This window comes from Talaromyces amestolkiae (genome assembly GCF_001896365.1).
Source record: "Talaromyces amestolkiae strain CIB chromosome Unknown scaffold2.1, whole genome shotgun sequence".
In the NCBI taxonomy this organism is placed as follows: Eukaryota; Fungi; Ascomycota; class Eurotiomycetes; order Eurotiales; family Trichocomaceae; genus Talaromyces; species Talaromyces amestolkiae.
Window position 1 is genome coordinate 806,550 of NW_024468038.1, and position 14,420 is coordinate 820,969.

At 46.1% G+C, this 14,420-nt stretch overlaps 3 protein-coding genes across 3 annotated transcripts; 1 reads left to right on the plus strand and 2 right to left on the minus strand.

The window, feature by feature from the left end:
• Window positions 1–860: 860 nt before the first annotated feature.
• On the plus strand, window positions 861–2,051 carry BHQ10_001554 (uncharacterized protein; the record flags this gene model as incomplete). The annotated part of the gene is made up of 5 exons (XM_040873603.1): window positions 861–1,030; window positions 1,139–1,251; window positions 1,318–1,811; window positions 1,864–1,928; window positions 1,979–2,051. The coding sequence occupies 5 exons, from the start codon at window positions 861–863 to the stop codon at window positions 2,049–2,051; spliced, it is 915 nt and encodes a 304-aa protein (XP_040730059.1).
• Window positions 2,052–2,321: 270 nt separating this feature from the next.
• On the minus strand, window positions 2,322–4,682 carry BHQ10_001555 (uncharacterized protein; the record flags this gene model as incomplete). The annotated part of the gene is made up of 3 exons (XM_040873604.1): window positions 2,322–4,150; window positions 4,217–4,504; window positions 4,652–4,682. 3 exons carry the CDS (start codon window positions 4,680–4,682, stop codon window positions 2,322–2,324), a joined length of 2,148 nt encoding a protein of 715 aa, XP_040730060.1.
• A 2,232-nt stretch (window positions 4,683–6,914) lies between these two features.
• BHQ10_001556 (uncharacterized protein) lies at window positions 6,915–7,211 on the minus strand (the record flags this gene model as incomplete). The annotated part of the gene is made up of 1 exon (XM_040873605.1): window positions 6,915–7,211. One exon carries the CDS (start codon window positions 7,209–7,211, stop codon window positions 6,915–6,917), a length of 297 nt encoding a protein of 98 aa, XP_040730061.1.
• Between the last annotated feature and the right edge of the window lie 7,209 nt (window positions 7,212–14,420).

Here is a 14,420-nt window from a genome sequence, read left to right on the forward strand (position 1 = left end):
CTATAGTGGCCCAAGCAGAGCTTAATGATGTCGTAGGACGCGAGTACGACGTATGGAATGCCGGTTTACTGGAACAATAATGTTCCGGGAAAGTACTAAAGAGCATGTAGGGCTAGGGTTGGTATTAAGTCACGTGACTAAAGACAAGACAAAGGTCGCCTCGGGACATATTCCGGGCAATGTCCTTTTCATTGATCACTATACTGGTCAGCCATCCACAGATGTGCCGATTGATTCTTAATTAAGGGATTAGTGTACCATCCAACAGCGCCTAAAATCAGACTCGGGGGGCCGGATTTCAGCGGTGTCATATCAGATTCATCCGAGAATCTAGTGGTTGGCTAGTGATTGAGTGGGCCTGCTAAGACTTGATCGAGGGCTATCAATGTTACATCTCAACTCTGCTCTCAAGTAGCCTCAAGTGTGTAATTGTGAGCAGGAAAATGTGTGAATGATGGACAGCGGAATGAGGGAGGTATCTAGGAAGAATATTAGAGGCTTTAAAACATTATGAACAACATTCAATTCCTATAATACAACGATCCAGTAATACGTATTCCGTATAAATAATCAGGAATAAACAATAAATAAAGAGATGTGATGTGGAGCTAAACAGCGATCCCGTCATGCCGCAACCTTAGCTAAGAAAAGGCATCGTGGCCTCTTTCCCAATGCCGCTCGCCGTCCTTACATATCTCGACCAAGGAATCCATTCTTGCTATAATGCGACATTCTTCCTAGATCTGCATCTCTGTACTCTTGCTTTCTCTTGCCCGTCTTCTTCCATTCTCTTTCACTCATATCCTTAATCCATTGCTCGTTGCTCCAACCCAAACAAACACGCCGTCAACACTTACATCATGGCGCAAATACGCGGTACTGCGGGCTACAATCTCGGCCACCAGAGTCCCTTCGCTACCGGCCCAGGCAGACAGGACGCCACTAGTGATCCTAGTCCACTGGAGGCGATTCGCGAGCAAACCAGTAAAATCGAGGACTGGCTGGATACCATTTCTGATCCCATCAAACCGTACGTTTCTTTTGATGTCGTTGGTGTTGGTCCTGTGTTACTCTCCGCCGGACGGCTCAAAGCCGAGGGAGAAGATCCGTTCTGATTTACGTGTTTTCAATGCTATAGATATATTCCTGCAATTGGCCGTTTTCTCATCGTCGTTACTTTCCTCGAGGATTCTCTCCGTATCGTTACGCAATGGAACGATCAGCTCATGTTTCTCCGGGATTACCGACACAGTATGACGACCCATCTCCGTGATGCCACAACTCGAATCCCATGATTTCAAAGCTAACGATGAACAGTCCCCTGGGGTATCACACATCTCTTCCTCATCGTCAACGTCGTCGTCATGCTCGCCGCTTCAATCATGGTCATCACCCGCAGACACAGTGAATACGCAGTAGGTGGATTGCTCGGTGTGGTGATCACGCAAGCTCTCGGATACGGACTCCTCTTCGACCTCAACTTCTTTCTACGCAACCTCAGCGTTATCGGCGGTTTGCTGCTCGTCATTTCCGATTCGTGGGTGCGCAAGAAGTACATGCCCGCTGGATTGCCGCAGCTCGACGAGAAGGATCGCAAGATGTACGTGCAGCTCGCCGGTCGGGTGCTTTTGATCTTGCTCTTCATTGGCTTCATTCTTGCTGGTAAATGGACTTTCTGGCGCGTGCTAGTCAGCTTAATTGGATTTGTGGCCTGTGTCATGGTTGTTGTTGGTTTCAAGGCCAAGATGAGCGCTGTGATCTTGGTTATCTTGTTGAGCGTTTTCAACGTGTTGGTCAACAACTTCTGGACGGTATTTCTTCTCTGTTTCGGTCCTTTGCCAACGCGGCTGACATTTCCCTTAGCTCAAACCCCATCATCCCAACAAGGACTTCGCCAAGTACGACTTTTTCCAGGTCTTGTCCATTGTGTATGTTCTCTATTCCCTTTCTTCATTAGCTTAGAACTAACGTTCAACAGTGGTGGTCTCCTCCTCCTTGTCAACATGGGTCCCGGTCAATTCAGCGTCGATGAGAAGAAGAAAGTCTACTAAACGATACAACATTCTGGGGACGACAGAAGTCATCCGCAGAGAGAAACAGATAATTACAACGACTCAAACAAAAGATATATGCAGCGATCAGCATGACACGGCGGGKGACGGATATTCATCCTTTCTTTGCATCTTTTTCCATTACAAAAATCACAGACTTCACTTCGGATTTCAGTGTTACGAATTTTCCTGATATGGACATGTTATGAATCTTTTCTTCGAGGAGTTATATTGACATTTGAATTGGATTTATATTGCAGGCCAGTCTGTTCATCGACTATACTTGGTAACGGTGGCCGTGTTTGTTTGTTTATTTTCGACTTTCACTTTCCACGAAGTCATAGTCACGCCTTTCATGTTGAAAACGTAATTTCTGTCAATATCAGAAGGCGCCACATCAAGCTCTTTAGCTAGATGTCGGTATTGATATGGGGCGCTACTATCACCGTCCTCGATTTTCTCAACGTTCACGAATCTGAACCTGCCCTTTGTAGTATGTCTTGCAGTATCAATGCGGCCATCTTGTTCAGAAATTCGAAAAATAACCTTTCCCTCCTCTTCTTGTGTTGTCGAACCGGAGTCTTCCTCGTATATGAATTCCATGCTGAAACCTGAATCCTTGTCGAAAGAGGCTTTTTGAAGACGAATCGATGCTTGGCCTGTGACCGTTTTCATTTCTGGTAATAATTCTCGTTCATATAGCCAATGGCCATGCAGAGCTCTCAATATTGCCTTTGAGAGCCCTCGCTGTCGTTCTTTATGGTTCGAGGATGGTTCGGTTGGGTCCAAGAGCAGATTTCGTAAGGAAGCGATCTTACTATTGTTGCTATTGTCATTCTCGCCGGTGCTTGTAGGCTCAAAGTACCGTGCAGGGATAACAGGTCCTGTTCTCTCCGTAGTATGACCTTGAAGTGACTTTCGCGGTATATGCATTTCTCGCGCAAATGTCTCCATCAGTCCGACGTAATCACCCATAGGGAACTGGGCGCGTGACGAAGTCGTCCTGAGATCTTTGACTTTGGTCATATCATTGTTGGTGTTGACGTTGTTGACCTGGCCACTCCATTGACGTGCCAGACTTCGTGCTTGCATTTCCATAACACCCCAGTAGGGGCCACGATACATGCCGACAAAGCCCAGGTCAGGGATTTTAGGATTCCGAACGCCCTTTTCGTCAAGTACTATAGGAAAGACAGTGTCATTTTCAGTGTACTCCAGGAATTGCAAAATTTCTTCCGGTAGGAAGGATAGAGAATCAAAGGGTGTGAAGCCAGTTGCAAATACTATGGCAGCGACGTTGTCGAGTTTTAGCGTTCTCCCATCATTTTGTTCAATCTCCACGACACCTTTCGATCCTGCTTCTTCACCAGTCCAAGACGTTCCCGACACTCGTCCCAAAGTAGGCGCAATATCTCCCGCACGTACAAACCCAGGATAATGATCCGTCACAGCAACCCACGGCGCACTACTTCTATCCTGACTTTGGGCTTTCAAGGCCAATTCCTCTGCAACATCGGACTGATCCGTTCCAAGCAATGACTCAAAATATGCATGGACCATATTCGCTCTTTCCGCCGTGACGGGTCCCAAGGCATACTGAATATCGCCTGGAGGTCTTCGAGATAGGTCATACATGACTATGTCTAACGGTAGGAAGTAGCCTGGTTGGTCGTTCGCGGGCAGATAAGTAGGGACGGCCCAAAATGGGCGGGTGGTAATGTGATGTATTACCGGTCTTTTCCTCTCCATATCTATGCTTTTTGATGGTAGATCCAGGGCCATTGAAGCTGCAGCTTCGGCACCGGACATGCTGCCACCGACAACGAGGATTTTGCCGCCATCTCCTCCAAGACTGGTCAGGATTTGACTGCTTGATCTGATAGCTGAGCTATGTATGACCCTATCCTTGGGGAACTGATCCAGACCGGTGATGGATGGAATAAAGGGGCGACTGAAATACCCAGACGCAACAACGAGATAGTCGAATGATTCCGAGAGATGCTCTTCTCCATCAGAACGACTTTGATCAGTCCATACAACTGTCCATCGTCTCGCCGTAGGAGTATTCCCGTCAACCTGATTCCGCTGCGTACGAATCACTGGACAAGACAATCTCAAAGTCTCTCGTGGCAAAAATCGATTCGCATAGCTTTGCAGATACTCACCAACCCTCCACGCCTGCGGAAACATGTTTTCTTCATTGCCATCCTTATCCTGACTTTCACCATTCCAAGGATGATCCGAAAATGAAACAGTAAACCGACTCAGATTCGTGCGCATAAAACAGTCCACAAACTCCGATGAACCATTCCTTAAAGTGCTGCCATCCGGCCTGGTCACAGCCCATATCCCGCCGACGGTGGGCTTCGAATCAAATATGATGGGTTCAAAGTAGCCTTTTGGATAGTGGTGTAGAAGAGTTTTGGCCATGACAAGACCCGAGGGCCCAGCACCTGAGATTGGATGTCAGTGCATTGTCTTTCATATTCAAGTTTTCTTTTATTCATCCTTCATTATCTTGGTTTGTCGGTACTTGTAGATAGGACGCAGAAGAAATCTTATAGCGGGGTAGCTGCCAATAAAATGAGGCTTACACTTACCAATGATTGCAACCTTTTTCGTCGTGTTCATTTCTTTCTTTCACTCTGTTAGCTTCATACTGGGTTGACTGAGCCTTCAGAAGTGTTGGATATATGAGTTGTGTAGGCTCTTATGGATCATTTACGTTCAGACCAAGTAGTCGGGCAGGATAATTGCGTATCTCCAAAGATCCTCAAATCTAATAGGGTTAGGGTTAAATACTATTCAGCGAGTCCTCTAGATTAATTTACTACCCAATATCTAGCTAATGTATAATACTCTATTAAATGGTACCTAATTGCTAGCTCGGCAGCTTGGTATGCCCTAAGCTGCACTAGAAAAAGCCACAGAGGTCGTACAAAGGACCCTATCAGGGGTAGTACGTAGCACCAGGAAGAATGGTAATTTTGCCCTTATTAATTCCTGATAGGATCTAGGCAGGCAGGATTGGTGTACACTTATAACAGCCTACTATCCCGCGGCACAAATCATTAAGTCCAAACAAAAATCGGTACGAGTTGACCTTCTCAAACATATCATCGCTTGTTTCTTTATCTGCTCAGTACGAATCTGGGTATCGAAGTTTCCAACACTACACTACGCCCTATTTTCTCTCCCCTAAGCAAGACAAAATACGCGCTGAGAAAACACAGGGGACAATGGAGCAATACCGACTTTGAGCACCTCGGACATGCTATTGTCGGCTTATGCATGATGTCTTTTTCCAGTTCTCTTGCTCAGGTCTACACTAGTTCCGCATTTTGGAATCACGACGGACCACAAACAGAAGGCGAATTTGCATTACTTGTTGCAATAACGACATTTGTTGCTATAGCAATTCCAGCTGTATGGACAGTTGGATTCTATTTCTGGATTAGTCATCTATCCTATGTTTCAGTTATCCGGCGAAACAACTAACTTATTGGTGGTATCGGGGCAGCAAACGTTGGTATGGTATGGCTGTGTTTGTGGAAGCCTTCGGCGACATTTCCGACTTACCTTGCGTACACTATGTGGCCAGCCTACTTGGGGTTGATATTAGGTGCTCTGATAGCTTCCACATCCCATGGTCGTATGCGCTGAGCCACTCGCTGCTTGTCTCATATTGAATGCCATAAGAACATGAAGGCGTAGAGGACCAGGGTTTCCATATCGATGGAATGGTCTGACGGCTTTCTCTGCATGTCGTAGAGACTAGACGCAGACTCTGAGGCCATTTATACCCTTTGGCACCTGAAAATGCACACCTCTCTTTGGACGCAACCTATTCTTACCTAGTCTGGCATTGGTCATATCTTCGCACAGCCTTGCATTTCGCTTGAATCACTTTGCATCGTTTTTACATATGGTGTTCCTGAATTGCCGCTTAGCATGCCTTCAGCTGTGATGTATGCTTCGCGTCCGCGTACCGATCTCAAGACCGTCTGGAGCATGACGGGGATTCTGAGCCTGGGAAGCATTTAACTTGGTGTCTTAGTGCGCCACAGGTCTGGAATAGCGCTATCGTGCTGGGCGTACTTGTCATTCAAGGACGATCCCGAGGAATCCAGCCGTCGTCAACGACCTGTAGTCTTAATGCGCTAAACAGAAACATGAATCAGGGATTATCGATTTTCGTCTGGCAGAGGTCAAGGTAGTTGAAATGCGCGTTGAGAAACTTAAAAAAAGTTATAAATCAATCCAAGTTTTGATTCCATGTTGAGTCTATATCAAGTGAATGATATAGGCAAGAAAGATATAGACAGTATGCACAACCAAGCTAGTTCTGCCTAGCATATAATATCGATCCCTCCTTATTAGACATTAGATTATCTTGAATAACGTGTATCATACAAGAAACGATCAAATTCTGACGATCATTCGTCCAAGATAGGAATAAAGACTCTGCATGGCAGAACAGAAGCAAGTTAACTGTAGACTTGCCCTAACAGTATTCAATGGCGTCCATGGTAGCCTGTTGTCTATTGCAGCTGCATAGGGCTATGCAGTCGTGTGCTAATAATGACAGTAGACTTTGTCAATGCCGTCTGACCCAGTACACTAATCGGACGATAATAATATAACTATTAAAACTCAATCGTGGATGTGTATCGCGAGGTCACGGCGGGAGGGAGAAACTCGTTCTCGTGGTTCGTATCGAACGTGTACGTCTTCCTCGGGCGTCAATTTCAGAGGAATACACGATAAGTACGGAGGAATAATTGGCCATTCGCACTGAGCACGGATTAAAGTTAGCAAAGCAAGGGATGACCGCGAGTCAGTCGAACTTACGCAGAGGAATGCTCATGGCAATTGCTGCAGCCACTGCGACACGTGCAGATTTTCGGCACGGCGGACACGCGCATCATGAAGATCTTGCTCAATCAGAAAAGTGTCCATGTTACGCTGCGTCAACGGTCTCGCAGCCCGGTTTTCTCGTTTCAGGATTTCTCGCTCTGCGTATGCGGCGCGTGCACTCTTGAAGGAGAGCCTGTTGCGCAATTTGCTGGAAATGTTGTTGACGAGTGGAGGTATAGAGATTGGTGGTGGGCGGGCGGCCGTGGCGAGGGGTAGGCTTGACTGCGATTGAGACAAGTCCATATTATTGTTGTTTGGACTGCTACTCTGGGAGGACGTGTTTGTGCTGCTGAGCTGGGAAAGGAAGGTCGATTGTCGATGCATTGGAGTGGTAGTAGACTAAGTAACTGAAAGACAGGGTGAGGTATGTAGGCGAGATGGTGTAACGGGCAGAAGTACACGGCGAGGCGGCGAAGCAGCGAACAGATCGAACTGTACAGGTACAAAGACCGGCGAGAGGGAGATGAGATCTTAATATATCTCGACACCCATGTGCCGATCCGAAAGGAGCGAATGAAGCGACAGAGAAAAGGAGCGAATGGATGCGACGAGAGACGAAGCAGGAGTGAGGGCTCTCTACAAAAGAGAAAGTCCACCCTGCACCCTGCAGGTCCGCTTTGCCGATTTTGGCGGCTCGGTCGGACTCGTAAGTTTGGGTAACGCTTTAATACACGCTATACCATAGTAGGTACGCTACATCACGGGTAGAACGGCAGACAATACGCTCTGAATACACACACGACGAGTACGGTATCGGCCATACAAAAAATTAACTCAGCTGCTAAGTCGACGCTGCAGCACTGGCCATCAGATGACAAGCAGCCAAGCCATTTGTTCTTCTTAGCTTGCTGTCTTAGTTTAATATCTTATGCTTCGCAAATCCCTGATTCCTTCTCTTTTCTTCTTTTCTCGGAGTACGGAATATGTGGTGTGGCATTGACTGAAAAGTTTTCCGGGGTCTGTTGAGACCTTTAACAGTGCGAACTATGGTGAGGGTGCCTATTCAGGTAGCAGCGGTTCATAATTTATTACATATTTTTCGAAGCATCCATCTGCAACACAAAGCTCTTGATAATTCCTCTTGCTAATAGAAAATACGTACGCTTATCGTCTAACTGGCACGCACAGAGTTTGACCCGTGCCGCCTAGTCAGGCTACTGCATGTATAAAAGTAAGAACTATCAACGGGCCAATCAAGCCAAAACACTCTGATTTCGAGCTTGAACCGTGCTGATTAGCTAGACCTTTTTGGTTGCGTTTTCCGTGATGTAAATCGGGAGATCGAGGAACGATTGGCTGCGGTGTACTCCTGAGACTAGAGGGTGGGCACTCGGTACGGTAGCCGCCTCACTGAGTAAATTAAATTTTAAAAATACATGTCTGTGTGCTGAGTTTACTCCACCACGACGTAACCACGCACACGGAGACGGAGTGACATGTATTTTTGCTGCGTACTCGAGTACTTGGTGGTATGGCAAAAAACAGCTACGGAGCACTGCGTTCCTGTTAACTCCCCGTAGGACCGTCGTTGCATTGCTTAATAGTCACCTCTACAGACAGCGACAATTTCCTTAGCCTACGCGCGTTGCGCAGTTGCTTGGACTCAACTAGCCAAGCAGGTATAAAGATTTTGTAGATTTGTTTGGCTGAGAGAACATTGTAAGGAGGGGAAAAAGAAATGATCACGTGATAAACTTTACCCTAGATGATGCGGTTCTATATACAACAAAATCGGAAATTCAAAACTCCATTATATGTATGTGCTCCAGATACCTAGGTAAATATGCAAATCTCGCTAATTCATAAATAACCCTGCAGTCAAACCTCCGCGCCGGACATCGCTGTCGACCTCCCTGATTCAGTCTTAATCGAAAAGTTATCATCCGTCTGCATTGGGAACATCATGCCCAAATGTTCATGGAACAGTATCAAACTATTCTGCGCCATCTCTCGCTGCCAGCTAAGCGAAAGCTGTGAGTTCGCTATTGTCTTTAATGCACCATACATCATTATCGCATCTATCCACCCCAAGTTCGGGATGTAAGCATCCTCGCCTATGATCTTATGATGACTCAATAATCCCAGTACGCGGTCGGAAAGGGACCAAAATTCCCACATACACCGATCCTGCCGCTCCAGTAAATAATATTTTTGTTGTGGCGTACATTTCGGGGCGCGCGAGGCTTCTTGGAGGAACGTTAGCGCGGCGGATGAGATGTGCATTCGAAAATTGCTCAAATAAGAGCAGACCGCCATGGATTGCAGACTCATATTTTCGGGTTTGAGACAGGGAAATGATGCTAGCGGAGGAGGGATGTCGTGATTTACTATTGATGGGTCATTAAAAGGTTCGATATTAGCTTCTAGGTGATCGATATTTTGAAGGATCGATGGAGATTTTGATAACATGTGATCAAGATCATTCGTCTGGAGAAGGGCTTGGATTCGGCTGTGTAGGCGTGTGGAGTTATATAAATATGTCCATATACGGCACATGAGTCGGTCGGATATGGAGCTGTGCTTTGCAACAGAGAGGAACCATGAAGGTACTTCCGCAGGGGGTTCGCGACTAGTTATCAAGCATTTGAAATGCTTCAGGCATCACTATCAGATGATGTATTTTAAGGCGATACGAGCAAATCAAACGAGCTGTTGCGTACTCACTATACAAAAGCAAACCATCCAGATGAGATTCCGGCCATCTTGTCTTGTATATTGCTCCGGTCCTCGTACGCGAATCAACTGTGAGATACCACGGCACCAGACCTCTGTTTTACTGAAGTCCTCGGATTGAAGGTTCATATGTGCCATAGACAGAAACTACAACATAATATGTTGGGAAATGCCGTTGTAAAGAGGGACTGAGAGCAATGGCTTACCTCATACACATTAAACATCCACACAGCTAACAGTGTGCTGTCGAGTAATCTCTGTTGCGGATCCTGCAGAGCCGAATTGACGGCTGCAAGGGCCGATTGGTACATATGTACTCTGTCATGTGTCCAAGTCACAGCACGAGTCTTGCTCCGTACATATGTGAGACCGATTGCCTTACAGACCTGGTGAATAGGGGATGTGGCATCTGCTTGTCGGATGATACGCGGTATTGAGTCGAACACGTCATTTAGTTGATTCACTGGATGATCATTGTTTGGACCAGTTGTAATCCTGGCCGCAACTAGGGGTAGAAAGTCTGTTCTTGTCGAATCAAGCTGAGAACGTCGCCCTACTGGACTTTCAGTCCCCGAAAAAGCAGGGGATGGGGTCCTATCTTGGGAAACCGTCGAGTCGGTGGTTGACTCTACATAAGGGTGGTGGTACTGCTGTTGCTGTTGCTCTTCTTCTTCGCGTTCAACCTTTTTCTGAGTCTGCCGTTCATCTGGCACGGAATGATAGGATGCCTCTTCATCTGTGCGTCTTCTACGGTTATCCCGTTTCATCACAAATGGAAATGAAGAGATATTTTCAACCCGAAAACGCACGTCCACCTCATCTCGATAGCCAGGACAGACCTGTCCACGCCGGACACAACGATCGCAATGTGGACGCGCAAGGTCACACTACACTCAAAATTAGCTGCATAGTTTCCATTGGTCTTTAAGATCTCTTCATTCGGCAAAACCACGTGGTTGGCATCATCAACCAAAGAAACGACAACCCGGTGGCGCATAACACGCACCTTTACTCGTCGCTTTCGACAGGTATGACAGTCTCGACTCGGCCTACCAGTATTAGGCATATTGTAGATCGAATTTACGAAGGTTGAATCCGCAAAGCAAGGTGCTTATGGGGGATCTCACGATTCGTTAGTCCATTCGGATTTTAAAACGGGTGATGAAATGTTGGACTACCTACCTAGTATTTCCTTACGAGGACTGGGCCTTCTATATGAATTTCGAACGTTGGATTCTAGACATCGGGGGACCCGTTGCGTTGGGTCCAAGGACATGTGTAGGGCCGATTAAATGAACCATGATTAGCTTATACCTGATTATCAATAATCTGCCGGACGCCAAATCAAAGAGCGATGGTATACGTAGTTCTACTAGTCCACTGTGGAGTCGAGATCCTTCCCTAGTGTCTGTCTACTCCGTACTCAGTATCTTGTAGCCCTAGGATTTGGCAGCATCAGCCCCTGGTCCCACGATAGAGGGACAAAAGCTTCAAAGCAAATTGACCACGGTAATATGCGCCGCTAGCTTCGAAAGGATATTTATTCGAGCCAATTAGGGCATCATTTGGTAGAGTCCAGCCCATGGGGCGTAGATTGCCTAACCTTCAAGAGACAATGGCCCTTAATTACGTGGTTCCGCAGCTATTAAGTTTAGGTTTTTCTAGCGCCATCGATTTGTCATGCTTCCTATTTCATAAACATCATGTTTTCTTCTTTTCTACTTTCTTTTTATCCTTCCACAAGCTTCGTCACTAAAGCGGTAAATGCTACGATATTTATTCAGCTCAGTAAACTCCGAGCGGCTGTGCGTGGTTTGTGCGTCATAGACCGGAAGCTTGGATACGGATAAATACACCATCTTGCTAAATCCTTAGTGGAATGCTTCTTTCAGCCCTGGCTGTTTCAAACCTTGCAGCGGCTCTAGAATCTGGATCTCATCGCTTTCTCATGCCCATTAGAGCTGCACCTGGATGACATTCTTTTCCCAATACGTACCAAGTTACGAAGGGCTTCATAGACACTTTATAGTACCTAAGCAGGAGATAATCAGCGGTTCAACCTAGCGGACACGCCCGTTGACATCCTGTTGATCGCCTCGGACAAACACTGGTGCGCGCAAGGGTTTGTGCGGAGAATATAAGGAGATAACGGTCTTCTTACCTCCGTGTGTCCGTCCCGATACAGTTCAAGTATCACCAACGCAGATGTAGACGGTTACTGCTGTATGTACTTTACTACGAAAATGGCGCGTTGAATTCTTCAACATGGATCGAACGTTTGATAAACAACTACGTAGTTCATTGACAATGCTATGCTGGAGTTCTTGCCTAGGACATAATCCGACGTTCGGCTTTAAGGAAAAGACTAGAAATGTATGGCTTCAGGGGTCTCAATAGACCGGATGATTTTAACGACCGGAGGGTTTCGACAGACCGCTTGGGATCTACATTTGCGCTGAACTAACCGCAACAAGGTAATCGATCATTTGGTCATGGAGTTCCCGTTTTGGGCTCAGAATTCAGGGATCGGAGGTCTCTTGATTTATTATTGATGCGACAATAAGGTGGATCGTTGATCTAGGTTAGTAGGTAAGAAAGGCCTCTCAAATTATAAACTCGATAATGACATAGACTGAGTCACGTCTAAGCCCGCCCGCCCTATAGACTTGTGCTGCAACCATGATGTCAATGTCAACATTGCAATAGCAAACTTTTTCATGGTTGACTGCACACAATGCCTAGTGCTAAGCCTAGCCACTGCTTATGAATAAAGTGCTTATGAGATTTGTTCAACGACTGACTAGGGCATCGTACGCTGTAAATTAACAGCTTTAGCGTGCTTTAACGTGTTCCGCAGGAGTGCAGAATTGCTAGTTTGGTTTGCTTATACAAATTTTACGGCTCTATCCCAATCTAGGAAGTCTAAAGAAGCTTTGCTTATTGGCCTGTTCGTTCGTTGAGACGCCGCATCCTTCCAAAGAATGTCACTGGGCCCCATGCGCGGAAAACAGATGAACACTAGTAGCTTTAAAGTTCTTGATGTGCCACTTCAGCTATAAACAAAATTGGTTTTCTCATTGGTGAATTCGTTTATTGACGTTCCTCATTGGCCTACGCGAGGACTTCTACGGACTGCAATGTTGGCAGAATCCAACGTCCTACCAGGCGAAGCAAGTAGGAAATGACAGTTTTCGAGAAGCCCCAGTCAGTGACTCTTGATGATGGTTCTTACTACGTAATAACTCCACAGAGACCTATGTCCTCTGAAGAACCGTGGAGAAATGTTTGGCTTTGCTAGCGCTTCGCCCTGAAGTTCGGGTTCGGTACCGTACTCCGCCGATCCAAGGGCTGAACCTGAACTCGTACAATGAATGCCTACAGGAATAGAAGGTTTCCATTGGTGGCACGCTTATCTCACCCGCTTGATGGAGCTGTTAACCGCAGTTCAGCTTCCATGGTGTTTTATGCTATTGAACGACCCACATGCGAAAGACGCTACTTAATCCCACTGCGTTCAGCCTCATGGAATAGTTTTGCCTGCGGAGGGAGTCGCTCATTGAACTCGACTTGCCGAACGCGAACGCGGCGAATCCACATCAAACTCAAGAGCCAATCCCATCTTGTTTCCACATCGGGATAGTACACCGTAACCCTAATTTCTTCATCACACGGTTGAGGCTAAAATCTTGAAAAGGCCTATTTCAGGTGAGGCGATTCATCATTATCAATCAAATTTTGAGTTCTGTTCAGCCATTTTAAGTGCACACTCTTGGGTATGGTCGGAAGTCTGCGACTGATGCTTGTAGCATTGGCTCGAACTCGAAGCTGCGAGATGGGACAACAAACAAGACCTGAAGAAACATACATGACACTCCGTAAACTTCTGCAAGCCAATTCCATACAAAGTGATATGTCAATCCGAATGAAAAAAGCGGCCTCTCAGGGCAAGTTTAGTTTTGCCACCATCGGTACAAACAAGTTAGTGCAGTCATCACTACGTCCAAGCCCACCGAGTTGTGCAGAATATTTTATCAGACTACTATCAACTGAACAAAAGCTGGTGACACTTCAAGCTCCAAAGGTAGAATTAGCAAACTTCCCGGAGTGAGTTCATCTTAGACTCTCGCTAAATTATACTACCAGAATTTTCTTGGACATACTGATTACATGATTGACCAGGAGACCTGCTTATGTTTACAAGATCTAGATCCTACCTCAGCACTGAGGCAAATTGTTAGCCATACTCAAATCAGCCTTATATTTGCTATCACTATCGGTAATTGTTTTTTCTCTTCCCCTCCTACCCCGCATTCATATGAATTGCCCACTTAAAGGCGCATTAATTTTCAATGCAGTAGAAACATCTCAAATAGTCACGCTACCCTCCGCGAGACCACTATATTGCGGTAAACGCGTCAACTTTTGGAAAATTAAAGCTTTTTACTAATGCGTCCATGCATGTCTCTGCTTCTTTCGGAGTCCTGCTCGCATGCACATGTACCGTCAATCCAGTGCCAAACTGTGCTCTGCATGCATACTTAAGTGGTAATGTAACTGCATTACAGTCATTACAGTACGGTTTTAGGAATCAGGGCCAAGGGCTATAATATGCCGTGTTATGCCTTAACTCCCCACATGTAAGAAATGATTCTTATAAAAGTACTTTTTACATCTCACAATAAGTGAACTCGTATTTTCAAGCCCGTGTATGGGTGTAAATGAGGTCTTTGTGGTTCCAAAACTGTGGCGGTCTATTCTAATCGCTTTACCAGCGCTGCA